The sequence below is a fragment of the Halichoerus grypus genome, chromosome 12 (genome assembly GCF_964656455.1).
Source record: "Halichoerus grypus chromosome 12, mHalGry1.hap1.1, whole genome shotgun sequence".
Lineage (NCBI taxonomy): Eukaryota > Metazoa > Chordata > Mammalia > Carnivora > Phocidae > Halichoerus > Halichoerus grypus.
In genome coordinates, this window is record NC_135723.1 from 39,831,531 (window position 1) to 39,846,708 (window position 15,178).

The window sequence follows — 15,178 nt, forward strand, 5'->3', positions numbered from 1 at the left end:
GCTCTCTCCCTCTCTCTAAAATAAAGAAATAAATCTTAAAAAAAAAAAAAAAAAGGTAACTGAAAATGACAGAAACACATACCCCTACTAAGGGCCTCTTTTGTTATATTTGGCAATTAATGGATGGGGGTCAGGAATGCTCAATGTCCAGCAAGGCATGACTGTACACCATTCAGAAGCACAGCCCCTTCCAGGAACAGAAACTAGTTTTTTATAGCCTTGGCCCTGGAGACAATGTAATAAAATGGCAACAGCATAATATTTTTAATCCCTCACAAGTCTGTGATCTTATGGAAGAAGCTACTAAGCTCTAATAGTTTCTGCGTACTCTTTTGGGGTACTCCTTTGGGAACCCAATGAAAGCCATGAGCATTTTCCCCAGAAAATTACCCGTAAATGCAAACTTTTACCTAGAGTCCGTTTATTCTTTTGCATACAATAGGGGGTAATGATAATTACCTCCCACAGTATTGGGATGCTATTATCAGAAACAGAATATTTAAAAGCACTTCATAAATTATAAAGATTGTTACTATTATTACTTCTATTTTCAAGAGTGAATCTTAGTACCAACAGAATAATTTAGCAGAAAAGTTTAAGAGGTCTCACTCTGTGCTCACATTTGCCTACGATGTCCACCCAATAACCAACTAAAAATGATCTTCCAAAGAAGATACACAAATGACCACTAAGCACATGAAAAGATGCCTGGCATCATTAGACATTCGGAAAATGCAAATCAAACTCACAAATGAGATACTGCTAAGAGGCCTAAAGCGAAAGGCCTCAGTTTCTCATCTGTAAAATGGGGTAGTTAACTAGATGTACTTATGCTGGTATCTGGTCCTTTAAGTTTGTCCTTTCGATGGCTGCTCTGACCACACTTGGAATGTTGGTTTCAGCTTTACAGCTGCCATAAGGGCCTGTGCTACAAACTCCTGAGGGTTTTTGCTACAAGAGAGCAGCCTTGTGGGGTGTACACACTCGCTTGCAGCTGTTCCTTCTGAGCTATCGGATGGATAAACACAGCAACAACCCCTAGACTTGTGCATTGTAAGGATCTAAAAAGTTGTTATCTCTGTACCTCTTGGCCCTTTGCACAAGGCCTTTGGACAAACCCTGCATGTTCTGCAAAAATTTGCTCAACTGGGTGGTTTGTCTCAAGCGAGTCATAATCACAGCACAAGAAATACTCTGCACAGGGTAGAGAGTTTAAGTTGATGCCATTTAGGAACAGGAGTTCCATCAGGTATAGAAGAAGAGTATTTCTCCAAATTGTTTTCTGAAAAATTCAATATATTAAAACCCATTTTCAACTAGCAACCATAAAATTGAAATCAAGAATAGATGTATGTGGAAATATTCACAATATTTTAAAATACACCTACATACCCTCATATCAAACTACTCCCATTCACACATACACACTCCTCATGTAGTTAAGAGAGGATGACAGACCTGGAGACAAAACACAGGAGCAGTAAATTCAACAGTATCATTGATGGGGTAACAGGACTGCAGTCCCACTTGCTTCTGAAATTCTTCTCTAGGAATTTCAGTCTAGGAACAAGACTCTGGGAAGGAGGCTTTGTATCCCTGCTTCTTGCTTCAACACTATCATTTACATGGAAAGTGTAAGTCAGGCATGCTTAGCTCAAAGAATATCAAATTGATTCACCACTTTATGAAGTTAAAACCAAAGCACAGAAAACAACACACCAGCAGAGCATTCAAGCAGCGCCCATGACCGGCACCAGCCCAGCGAGTGGGCAGCTTGGCCAGACAGTGAACATGTCAAGTCCTCACAGCCACGTGGTGGCTTATAACAAACTCACACGTGCTCAGATAGAGTAAAACACTCATACGGGAAGAAAACAGAAATCTGACCTTGCAGAGAATGGCTCTGCTCACCGGTCACAAGCAGGTGTACGTACACCAGCATAGGTAACTCACAAATATGACACTTCATTTGGCTGGAAGCAGCCCGAACTCCCTTCTAGGACCGTCTGTGGGATAGAGCAGTGTTTTCTCTACATACCACTAAGACTCCCTGAAAACAAACACTTCTCAGCTGTCCCGATGGCTGCTCCTCTTCCTTGTCAGGTGCCAGGTAGCAGCATGCCCGGGGACAGGCCTTTCATGGCACAAGCGGCCAAGCATCTGCTTTCATAACCTTGGCACCAGCCGGGGAGCTGCTGCCTACTTCTGAGCCCTGCCCTAGAGCAGAAAGGCGGGTGTGTGCTCGACAAAGCAAGAGCCCAAAATATAGATTAAGCTTTCTTCTATCTTTAAGAAGTTCCTGCCTACAGAAAAGAGCCCAAAGGAAGCCAACCAAGCATTTGGAGTAGGGGTCTGAAGCTAAACCTGCATTCAGAAAAGAGTTCAAAGGAAGCCAACAAAACATGTGAATGGGGGGTGGGGGAAGTAATCCAATGGTAGACATCAAAACTGGCATTTCACTGACATTCACAGAAAGTCTATCATGATACATCCATTAATTCCTTTAAATCTGGACCTGGAGTGGAATACAAAGCAAGGCCCTCCCCGAGATAATTATCCACCATAACCATTTTAATCTAGTATACATTCAGCACTTGCATTCTGCCTACAAAGTCAAAATCATCCCATGCAGGACACTGTGGGATGTTTTTCCATTTACCATTATAAAAAGGAGTCAAATGTAAGTGACTGCCCTACAAGTTGCAGCTGGAAACAATCAGTAATCCCTGAGTCATTTAATCTTTGACTCTGGTTTCTCCATATCTTGAAGAAGGCCTAGAAGCCGCTCTGAGTGGCTTACAGCTGACTCAATTCAGCCTAATTGATACCTGCTTAAAAGGGAAACGTGATCATCCCTACTACTGCTAACATCCCATTAAGGCTAAAAGTTAATTAGGCTGTGTTCCATAAAGTCAATTTGAGGCATTTGTCTCAATAGCATTATTGTAATTATTCCTCATCAAAATGAATACCACCTCCTACTGCGCACCAATGTCTTGTGTAAACAACAGCAAAAATCCAACAACTCACATTCCGTTCTCCACCTGAGTTATTTAAGTCGGTTTGTGTTTACATAGAACGGAAAAAGGGGATTCATAGACATTAACATTTAAAAAAAATACAAAGGTATGTTTAAAACATCTTGCTTTAAGTTTCCAAAGGCCGGGAAAATAACAGCAAACTAAATAAATAGCATGACACATTTTATATATAACAAAACCACTAAAAGTCAAAAAGAGATGTACCTATTAAAGTCAACCTACTACATATGCTCGTGCCTGAGAGTGGATCCCACAAAATGCTGACTGAATGAGCACATGACACAGCCTACTCGCGTGCGTGTGTGTGTGCGTGTGTGTGTGTGTTTGCGTGCGTGCATTCTTGAGCCTTGAACATCCATCCTGACACTGCACCTTGCCACCACACCTCAGAAGGCTCTGGCGAAGTCTTAGGCACATGAAATAAACAGGGGCATCAGGATACCCCCGAAGACATTTCTAGTGACAAAGGAAAGAAGGTCATTTCCCTGGCAAATTTTCCCTCAAGACCCAGAATTTAAACACAGCAAAATAATGGCCTTCAATGAGTCTTTTTAAATTACATTTAATAAAATATAAATAAAATTAAATGTTAGAGAAACAAAACAAATGCATCAAAGCCCAAAAGAAAGAATCATACAGCCTACATACCATACAGATATTGACCTTAAGTGACTAAATGTTAATATTGGAATTAAAACATTCTAAGAATTACACTTCAGGAGGAAAACTAAAGTGCAATCATGTTTTGTTACTACTTGTCCACTGGCATCATCAGTGGTCTAATGATGGGACCACGATGGGATGTGGGTGGTGATGAGAGAAAGGCAGGAGGGACAAGGCCAAGGAAGGTGCACCCCAGAAATGTAAACAACCCCGAGTTTCACCCTGGGTATGGACAGCAGATACTCTCTGAACAGTGATTCTCAAACTTGGCTGCACATCATAAGCACCTGGGAAGCTTTCACTATCCCAATGCCCAGGTTCTCGCTGCCCACCTCCCCAGTCAAATCTAATCTCTAGAGGTGGGGGACCCAAATACCAGTTGTTTTTAAAGCTCCCCAAGTGATTTCAATCTGCAGTCAAGTTGCAGACCCAGTGCCTTTGTCTATAAAAGGTCTCAAGTGAAATAATTCTACAGTTAGATGCTGATGAGGACATGTCTGTCCATTTCTCAAAGGAAAACAAAATATTGTGTATAGTAGTGGAACTAGTCATAAGCCAAGAATTCAAGTTCCAATCCTGCCCCTTCACCGACTTATGTGACTTTTCAGCAAATCACTTGATTTCCTGGGGCCTCAATGCATATCCCTTTTCCACAGGAAGGGATTCTACACAGTCTGTAGGAACCCATTTAATCACATCTTGTTTACATACTAATGAAGAAATACTTTCAAATAGGATGGTTTGTCTAGGTTAGCAATTTTGAGGTAAATCAGGATCCCAGTTTTACTTATTTACTCTTTAAGAGCTGGACCCACCAGTAAAAACTGAGTGAATTCTGCATATGTCAGGTGTCTTTTTCTTTCTTTTCCAAAATGTAGTTGCACAAATTCTGAATCCCAGTTAAATGGAATACGTTGATGAATTGTGGTCTGTCCAAAAACTTGCTTAACGTCCTCTGAAAAGAGAAAAGAAAGATAAAAACAAATTAGATTTATCCTTATATAGTAAGTTACTAAAAGGATATTGTTACTTTCTCCTTATAAAAAATAATTCAACTTTAAAACCACACAGGTTATAAAACCATGGCAAAAATAAAAGTTGGAATCTTCATGCAATCAGTCAAGAAACCAAAATTAATAGTCCCACCAATAAAGAGAAGAAAAAATCAAGAAGTCACACACAGATACACGCATGCACGCACACACGCCTAGAAGGCAGCAGGAACCAAATCAAAATAATCATCTAAATCTAACATCATTATCTCACATGTTTTGTGTCAACAAGTATTATTTTCTAAACACAGGGGACATATGTACATATAGAAACACACACAGCCTATACAAGTCTTAAATATAGTCCTTTTTCAAGTTATTAAAAAGTTCTCGACTCTTTAATAATATTGATTCTCCCAATCCATGAGCATGGAATATTTTTCCATTTGTTTGTGTCATCTTCAAGTGACATAAGTCAGGCAGAGAAAGACAAATACCATGTGACTTCACTCCTATGTGGAATTCAAGAAACAAATGATGGTGACAGATGGTGACTACATTTATCATGGTGAGCACTGTATATATATATAGAATTGTTAAATCATTATGTTGTACTCCTGAAACTAATACTACACTGTATGCTAAATACACTTCAATTTTTAAAAAAAGTTACTGAGGATTTAGAAATCAGTCAGATATATCTTGAAGCACATACTCAACAGCACTAAGACCATTTGAGCTTTAGAAAGTTCCACTGGTCCTGAGAGAAAGGCGTTTAAAGACAAAGGTGATGGGGAAGTAGAGCTCACAGCCCAATTCTTCAACTTGATACAGCACATCGTCCACAGAATCCCATTTTAGATGGACACCAAATGTACTAGTAATGATCCTTCACCTCTTTTGAGCCTCTACCACAAATAAATCGGTAAGAAAACTGACAAACAACAATAGGAAAAACCTGACTTTTCTAAAGCTTCACATTTCTATTTACAAGTCTCCCCCCTCCCAACAAAAATGTATGTTTGGAGGGCAGAGGGACACAAATTATTATACTAATGAAATTTTGTCCTGGCCTTCACTTCCTTAAATATATCTACCAAACCTGCTCATTTTTTTAAGATTTTTTTTTTTTTTTTTTTTTTTTTTGACAGAGAGAGACACAGCAAGAGAGGAAACACAAGCAGGGGGAGTGGGAGAAGCAGGCCTCCCCGCGGAGCAGGGAGCCCGATGTGGGGCTCGATCCCAGGACCCTGGGATCATGACCTGAGCCGAAGGCAGACGCTTAAGGACTGAGCCACCCAGGCGCCCCCCTGCTCATTTTTATGAGCAAACTGTGCCTGATACCTTGGGGATTCCCCCTCCCCTTGCACCCATTAAAAAAGAAAACAGAAGTTAGTCCTTTAGTTCTCCAAAAGGAGCCAAAAACTTTGGCACAGGTTTCCACTGTTTCCCCCAAATTTCCTACTTCTACCCCATTTCACCCACAAGTTTTTATTCCAAGTTTTTAACATTTCCAGAAAGTTTTTAAGTTTGGCCACGAAGAAACAGACCAGTGCTGCCATCAGCAGAAGGATGGGTGTTTATCTGCAGAGAAGGCAGTAAAAATCAGAACTATGCTGGGCATAAATTTTATAAAAGGCGGCAGAAAATCTCAGGCTGGCCCTGAAGAGGACAATAACAAAAAAGTTTTAAAGTACAACTCTCAATTTCCTTGAATTTATTCTGTCTTTTAGGAAGAGAGAGAGAGAGAGAGGAAAAAGGAAGTGAAACAAGAATTGGGATTTAAAAGGAAAAAAAGAAAAAAAAAAAAAGGAAAGATCCCCAGAGAGTGAGGGTGATGGTTGTCCTCGATGAAATAAATTAAGCAGGAAAAACAAGTTTCTTTACGGCTCTAAAACATCTAAGAAGAAATTCCTGAACCAAAATTCCAATGGCTTGGCTTCAAATGCTACTACTAATTGGGACTAACCTCTCTGAGGCATTAGCCATGTGCCAAGTACTGTTCTAATGGCTCTATGCGTAAGTCCTCAGTGGTAAAACAGATAGTGCCCCAGAAAATCCATAGCTTCTTTCCATTCTAAATTTCCATACCTCTGCATGAAGCAGGCCCCACAGAGGTTCAGAGAAGGCTCCCACAATTTTCTAATCTAGACCAATAAAGTATCTAGTGGGAAATGATGTTCAAATGACAAAGATGTGACCAAAAGAAAAAACACAATTTTTACACTGTAAGAATTTCATACCATAATAAAATGTAAACAAAAATGGTGTCCTAGTCATTTTTCTGCCAAGCATGCCATGGAGTAAAGTTTTATGTAATAATCATGCATAGCTTTCAAAAATGACGTCCTTCCTTTTCCTGACCTCTCTCTCCTTCAGTGTCCCATACAAAGTAACAGACGGTAGTAACCAAATACTGGTATATAAAGTTATGACTTATTATTCATTTTAATATTTATATGGTCTAAAACTGGAAATATACATACATAAATTTAAGTCACTCAAGAATTAGTAAATGAATTTAAAACGTGCCTCACTGTAACCTAATTAGTTTTCCTATAATTAAAGTAACATTTACTGCCTAGTAGAGGCTCTGACTTGAATTCAAAACTGTGAACTTTGAACTCTAAAGTCTAGCACCGTCTGCAACTATACCACAGATCTTTTCTCTCTTATGAAGTCTGCTTGAAATACTGAAACCCAGTCACTCTCTCGGGGCGCCTGGGTGGCTCAGTCGTTAAGCGTCTGCTTTCAGCTCGGGTCATGATCCTGGAGTCCCGGGATCGAGCCCCACATCGGGCTCCCTGCTCAGCGGGAAGCCTGCTTCTCCCTCTCCCACTCCCCCTGCTTGTGTTACCTCTCTGGCTGTGTCTCTGTCAAATAAATAAATAAAATCTTTAAAAAAAAAAGTGTAGAGCTGTATGTGATCCCGAAGACATAACTCTACAAACTGTCAATCCTATAGACCTGTATACTATTGGTAATAATCAGCTTTCAAGATTTATTTATATAATATGTATATATGTGCAGATATGTGCTGCGAGCGCACATATTTATTGTGTATCTTTTCTTTCCACATAGATGACTAGCACCTTGAGAGCAAAAGGCCCTTTTCTTCACACCTGATTGTCCCACCGTGGCTGGTTCGGTAGGCTTAGAGCAACTACCTACTAAGCAATGTAAACAAGTCAGGAAAGGGTGAGAGTAGAGCAACAGGTTAAAGACAGTGGCATTAACCCTCTGAGGTACTACAGTTTCCATTTACTGAGAAGCTATTTCAACAATCATTTCCTAAGATTTCAGGGAAGTGCTTAAGAATCATCAGTCTTGCTTATTAAAGCCTTCAGTTCCACTCCTAAACTGACTCACTGTCTATTGGGGGTTGAGGATCTGCATTTTAACCAGCATAGCTAGTGTTTCTGATACAAGGGTCTAGGACCCCATTGTTAAAAACACTGCCCCAAAAAGTTATGGAAAAGTTAGATTAACTCCTTACTAATTTTTTTTTTAAGATTTTATTTATTTATTTGACAGAGAGGGACAGCGAGAGAGGGAACACAAGCAGGGGGAGTGGGAGAAGGAGAAGCAGGCCTCCTGCTGAGCAGGGAGCCCGATGCGGGGCTCGATCCCAGGACCCTGGGATCATGACCTGAGCCGAAGGCAGACGCTTAATGAATGAGCCACCCAGGTGCCCCAACTCCTTACTAATTTTTAACTTCCCACTGAAACAGACAAACATATAACAGGACGGAGGTAGGAAAGAGTCTCCAGTCCAGCGAATGTAACACAATAATGTGTAAACACAGGCCACTTCTAGACACAAGAGGACACACAGGGCCCCCACACTGGGCAAAAAAGTGGATGACCTCCTCTTCACTTCCCATGCGGCTGATGCTCCCTGGAGCTGGACGGGTTACACTGATGTGACCCTGAGAATGTGGTCCCGTTACTAGTTCTCAGGGGCTCTGACAAACTGGCTAGGGTAAGAACGCCAGGGCTTAGCTAGCTAGCTAACAACTCGGAAGCAGCACAGCCCGTGCGCACCGTACTCGCCGAGTGGGACGCAGAATGGTGGTAGAAGGCATGCTGCTGTATCGGAGTCTAATCCACAAGAAACAACTACACAGCCGATCCTGACAGGGTACCACAGTTAAGTGTTCACCTGCAGGAGTTCCTCACGGCAAGGAAACAGAAGCTTCAGGAGGGAGGCATTTACAGAAGAGAAGAAGGCTCCTTGGAGAAGACAAAACATGATCTGGGTGCTGAAGGTTGCCAAGGATTTATCCAGATAAACCCGTGAGGGAGTTTTTCAGTGGAGAGCAACAGCATGAAGAAGGGTTCATTTCCTCGGAAGTGAATTAAGGGCCCCATCACCGTGCTTTGGACCAAAGCCACCCCGGGTCACTGAGACATGACAGATCCTGCTCCAGGCAGTTACAGACGCTGGCCTCACTTGCCCGAGCAAATACTATTTTTAAACCTCAAGGACTTGATGCCACCTTTATGGTGAAGAAAAGCTTGCTGTGGAAGAAGACCTGTTCATGGGACACTGCAGAGAAAGAGACCCAGAGGCGTTTTTTTTTTTAAACCATTTGGTACAATTTCTACAAAATTCATTTTATACTCTCCTAATTTACCTAACAAAGGTTTATGTATTCAAATATCCTAAGACTGCCAAGCCATTCTAACTGGACAGACCAAATGACTGAGACAGAGGGGAGCAGGATTCTTACCAAAAAGGAAAACTACCAATATTTCTACTCATTTTCATCACTAATCAACTCTTTTAAAGAATTAAAATATCAAATTTTGCCACTCTGCAAAACTCACCCATTTTGTCCAAAAGTACTGTATAGGTTCCCAAGCCAATGAATACTTCATCCTGCTCCATAAGTCATTCTGGGGCATTTATTTTCTGAAATGCTTGGTCTCTACACTTCCCTGTTGCTTCATGAACAGAAACATCTATGAGCCAAGAGTCACAATGGTTCCTGGAATTTCCCCCCTTCACTTTGGAAGACAGTGTAACATCACCTCAGGTTAATATTCTTTTCTCCTTTTAGGAGGCACAAAGAGCTTTCTCATTTAACATTTGATTGTTTTGAGATTTGACTGCCTTGTAAGGCAATGAAAGATAAGAGTACTCTTCCTATTTTATAGCTAGAAAATCAGAAACTAAAAACCAAAGCAATTTCCAATTTCTGCTCTGTACTCTGACTCCCACGGGAAATTCCATGAGCTTTACTATAAAAGACTCCAGTAGTCAACCTGAAGGCCATCCTATCACTAAACCTTTACCATTCCCTGGCCTTTCGAAACCTAACTTGTATTCGTGGGTGGGAAAGAGGAAACCCCAAACGTTCTAGGCTTTTTGGTTACTTATTCAGTGAGCTATATATGTAACTGTAATTCATAACTCACCAGCTGATAGCTTTCAAATAAGCATCACATGCCAGGTTTATCACTAACTTAAAAAGAAAGAGAAGAAGGTCTCTCCTAGTCTAAAACACAAGGCCTTAAAATCTTAACCCCAGGTTGAGGTCAGATAGGCAAAGAAGCAAAACTGAATTAGCACTGAAATAGGAATGACGCACCTGATTATATGTTTTGGGTATTTAAAGTCATACTTTTCTTAGCTCAGCCACTACTCCTGAAAGTAAAAACAAATTAGAACGCTTATCTCTTAAAGCATAATCATTGTTATTTCAGTCTGTGCCAAACAAACTATGTTTGGAAGGCCTACAGTTCCCATAGTATCACCAAATAATGATGGTATTATTTAAAGCAAGACTTCACCAAATAAGCTCAAGGATCCTTTGAGTTTATCTGTGGGACTTTGCTTTCCCCATAAATGTTTCCAGCCTTAACATCTACTGTACTTTTTTAAAGATTATAAAAAGAAAATTATTGGCAATTGTTTGTGGCAATTGTTTCTTCCCTAAACATAATCCCAAAAAGTCAAGTAATTTCTCCTAAGTTAATAAATTTCCCAGGCTACAGAGTATGGTTATAGCAGAAAAAGTTGTAAATTTTAAAACCTGGGTCACAGACAACATGATGTTGTCTATAGAAAGTCCTAGGGAATCCACTAAAAAACTATTAGAATAAATGAATCCAGCAAGGCTAAAGGATACAAGAACAATATACAAAAATCAATTGCATTCCTAGACACCAAAAGTAATCAACCCAAAAATGAAATTAAAAAAACAACTCCATCTACAATAGCCTCAAAAAGAATAATATACTTAAGGGTAAATTTAACAAAAGACATGCAAAACCTATACTCCAAAAACTACAAAACACTGTTGACAGAAATTAACGACTTAACTAAATGGAAAGATATTCCATGTTCATAGACTGGAAGACTTAATATTGTTAAGATGGCAATATTACCCCAAAGTGATCTACAGATTCAGTAGATCCCTATCAAAAGTCTAGCTGGCTTCTTTGCAGAAACAGACAAGTTGACCCTAAAATTCAAATGGAAATTTAAGGGACCTAGGATAGCCAAAACAATCTTGAAAAAGAACAAAGTTGTATTTTAAATTTACTACAAAGCTACAGTAATCAAGACTATGTGATACCAGTATAAAGACAGACATACAGACAAATGGAAAAGAATTAAGAGTCAAGAAATAAACATACTTTTGGTCACTTGCTTTTCAATAAGAATGACAAGATAATTCAATATGGAAAGATTAGTCTTTTCAACAAATTGTTCTGCAACATGCAAAAAAAAGACGTTAGAACCCTACCTCACACCATATACAAAAACTCACTCAAAATAGAGCAAAGACCTAAGTATAAGAGCTAAAACTGTGATGTTCTTACTGGAAAACACAGGCATAAATTTCTGTGACTCTAGATTAAGAATGATTTTTTAGATTATGACACAGGGAACACATGAAAATAATACATAAATTGGATTTCATCAAAATTTAAAACTTTTGTTCTCCAAAGGTTACTATCCATCAACACAGTGAAAAGACAGACTACAAAATGGTAGAAAAATTCTGCAAATCATGTGTCTGATAAAGAACTCTGGAATATATAAAGAACTCTTGTAACTCAATAATAAAAGGACAAATTACCCAATTTTAAAAATGGCAAAAGGATTTGAGTAGATATTTCTCCAAAAAAGACATATAAATGGCCAATAAACACATACAAGGTGCTCAACATCATTAGCCATCAAGAAAATGCAAACCAAAACGACAAGGAGATAACCGATTCATCACCACTAATAACAAGTATTGGTGAGGATATTAATAAATCAAAACCCTCATATGCTGCTGGTGGGGATGTAAAACCATGCAGTCACTTTGAAAAATCATTTGGCAGTTCTTCAAGAAGTTAAACATAGTTACCAAATGCCCCAACAATTCCACCCCTAAGTATATACCCAAGAGAAATGAAAACATATGTTCACACAAAAATTTGTACACAAATGTTCATGGTAGCATTATTCATAATAGCCAAAAAGTGGGGAAAAGTCCAAATATCCATTAACTAAAGGATGGATAAACAAAATGTGGTATGTCCATAGCAACATATTATTTATCAATAAAAAGGAAAAGAGTACTGTTAAATGCTAGATCATGGATGAACCCTGAGAACATACTAAGAAGCCTGTCTGTAAGGGCTAAATATTGCATGATTCCATTTATGTGAAATGCCCAGAATGAGCAAATACACAGAGACAGAAAATAGATTACTGGTTGCCTAGGACTGGAGGGACAAGGAGAAAACAGGAGGGGGAGTGAGGACTGCTAAGGTATGGGATGATAAACACGTCCTTGGGGTGATGAAAATGTTCTAAAATTGTGGCGATGGTTGCACAAATCTGTGAATATACTAAAAACCACTGAATTATATACACTTTAAGTGGGTGAATTTTATCTCAATAATCCTGTTTTGTTCAAAAACCTATGACTGTCAGATTTGCCTCTTACTAATGAGTGACATTAAGCAAATTACTAACTCTGACCCAATTCTCTCTGTGAAATGGGAATAAAATATCTACCTTAGAGCGTTGTTCTGGAGCTAAGTATGCTTAGCACAATGTTCTAAACATAGTAGGTGACCATCAAAATGGTAAAACTCCAAAATCTGAAGTCTTAATTATAATGAAAACTGTTACCTGGGAATCAAATATTTACAAATGATACCAAAAAAATCAGGCACAGTGTGATTTGGAAGTATCATAGTTTACACATTTCTCAAAAAGCAATAATTTTCCTCAAATACTTAAAATCCATCCTTCTCTTAGCTCATATATTAAAATTTTGAATGAAAAGTGATCAAAAATTTAGTAATTTTCTATTATGTTTCTGAAAGTATGAAATTAAGAAAGATTAAGAACCTCCACTCTTTACTTTGAAGATCTTTCAGATACTAGAAATATTTAATTGGCAAATTACTTGCACATGCCATTAAGTGGTTAGACTGAATTTGTTTTTACAGATTCTATGGGCTCTTATTCCTTAACCTCCACCACACTATAATCTGAAATCATCAAGGTCTTCACTTATGCAAATTTTAACTTTCTGTGTTTTTGTTTCCATACAGAATAACTAAATTAATGCACTTTAATTTCCAAAAGATTCACTTTTTGAAGCTGCAAATCAACGGAAACGAGTTTCCCATTCAAATAAAAAAGGTTCATCAAGCTACATTATTTTAAACACTAAACCATAATCTCTCTCTCATGGATCCTAAAAAGTTTCATTAATACAATAAACACGAAAAGGATGTTTCCGTTAAACCCCAAAGTAATCCCTCTCGGAGACAGAGAGTTGCCGAACAACCCGCACTGCATCTCTGAACGGCTTCGGCTTCGCCGGGGTGCTCTCCTAACGTGTGCTAAATCCTCAAAGAAAGTTGCGGTTTCGCTCTAAGGGAAATAATATCCCACCCCGCTGATCCGGTTAACAACAGCTTATATGGCCATCGTCTCTTAAGCAGGGAGCAGAAGACAAATTGTTGAATTGGTAAGTTAAATAACATAATGGAGTGAGTGGGTGCAGACCTATCTCTTCAGCCACATGCTCCAATATCAAGGCTGCCATTTCAAACCCTTTTGACAAGTGCCTTTTTATATTAATCACAGTTAAGGGTCTGAAGAGGAAAGAAGTATTCTGGCTACAATTCACACTCGCTCAAGAAAGTTCTAGGGGGAAAATGGGTGCCATTAAAAGAGAGTAAGTACTTCACACATGCAGCCCTTCTCATTAAAACTGAGTTCTCTGTAAGCCCCCGTAAACTTTTTATTATTATTATTCTGAACGTGTAGGTATAGTGGTGATAAGTATCTTTCACAAAATAAGCATACACGCACTCGGTGCACACACGCACAGGCAAGCTGGGCTGAATATGAGACTGAAGTCATATATGTGTGGTGTTGGCATAAGTAAAAATGAGAGGTAATTTGGACCTCTTCCAATTCTGTACTTAGAAAGGGATGGGACTACTCTGATGAGGTCATGGGCACCCTAGAAAAAGATCGTCCTTCTCATAGTGCAGAAGACAAAGTTGTGGTTCCTGCAAAACCAGTCACTTTCCCCCCTCCCTGGGCTTCTTTCCACATCCAGGAAAGAAAGCCATAAACTACACCAGCTATTGTTCAACTGCAGTGAAAAGGACATTCCCCTGGAGAGCTTGTTTAATACAAATTCCCAAGCCCCACACCCTAAGATTTTAATTCAGCAGACTTGAGACGGAGCCAGGGGGTCCACAGTGGTAATGAGCACCTCCATACTATGACAATGAAAACCCACGGTCTGCCTTATTGATAAGAATCCTTCCTATTCTAAAATCTGATGGATCTATAAATCCTCAAGATTACTACACTGCTTAACTCATCACAGTATAAACATTGGTTCACAAAAATAAAAATAAATAAAAAAAGGTTAAAGCCTGGCAGATACCTAGCCCTCGATATTAATCTTCATCATATGCATTATCTAAATCAACAGTGAAAGGTCAACTGAGATATTTTCAATCTACACGCTAGAGAAGTTGTTTTCAGTTGGACAGACTAAACCATTAGCAGTCTTTCATAATACCCAAAGTAGGTGCCTTAAAACGATGTTTGGAGGCATAGAGCAGACTGTGGTCACTCCCCAGGTACGTAAGTTTGCTTTAATCATGTGTTGTATTAATTACTGTTAACTTTCCTCACCACTAGAGAAGAACACAACCAAAAAATCTGAACTCTTTGAAATTTTTAAAGCAGTACACAGAATCCCTAATTCATTCTCTAAATGCAAGTATAATATCTATATTGTTTAAGAAACCAATTTCCTAAGCTAGTTTCCTTAGACGGATGTGATCAAAAATAATTTTCTTGCAAAAGCATTAACATACATTTAACCCTACTGAAATGTTTCAAGAGCAGATGTACTACAAATGTACACCCACAGTGATCCCATATTAGTATAAAACTGTTTTATTTCAATTAAAATGTCTAACTATCCACCCCCA

The 15,178-nt window shown here is 39.0% G+C and overlaps 1 protein-coding gene across 7 annotated transcripts in view; it reads right to left on the minus strand.

Annotated features, from left to right (window-relative positions):
- SLC25A13 (solute carrier family 25 member 13) overlaps positions 1-15,178 on the minus strand; it is a 183,626-nt gene that overhangs the window by 84,909 nt on the left and 83,539 nt on the right. For all 7 annotated transcript variants that reach the window (XM_078059285.1, XM_078059286.1, XM_078059287.1 and 4 more), the window contains one exon: positions 4,520-4,659. In XM_078059285.1, coding sequence (XP_077915411.1) covers positions 4,520-4,659 — 140 coding nt within the window. The remainder of the gene's footprint in view (positions 1-4,519; positions 4,660-15,178) is intronic.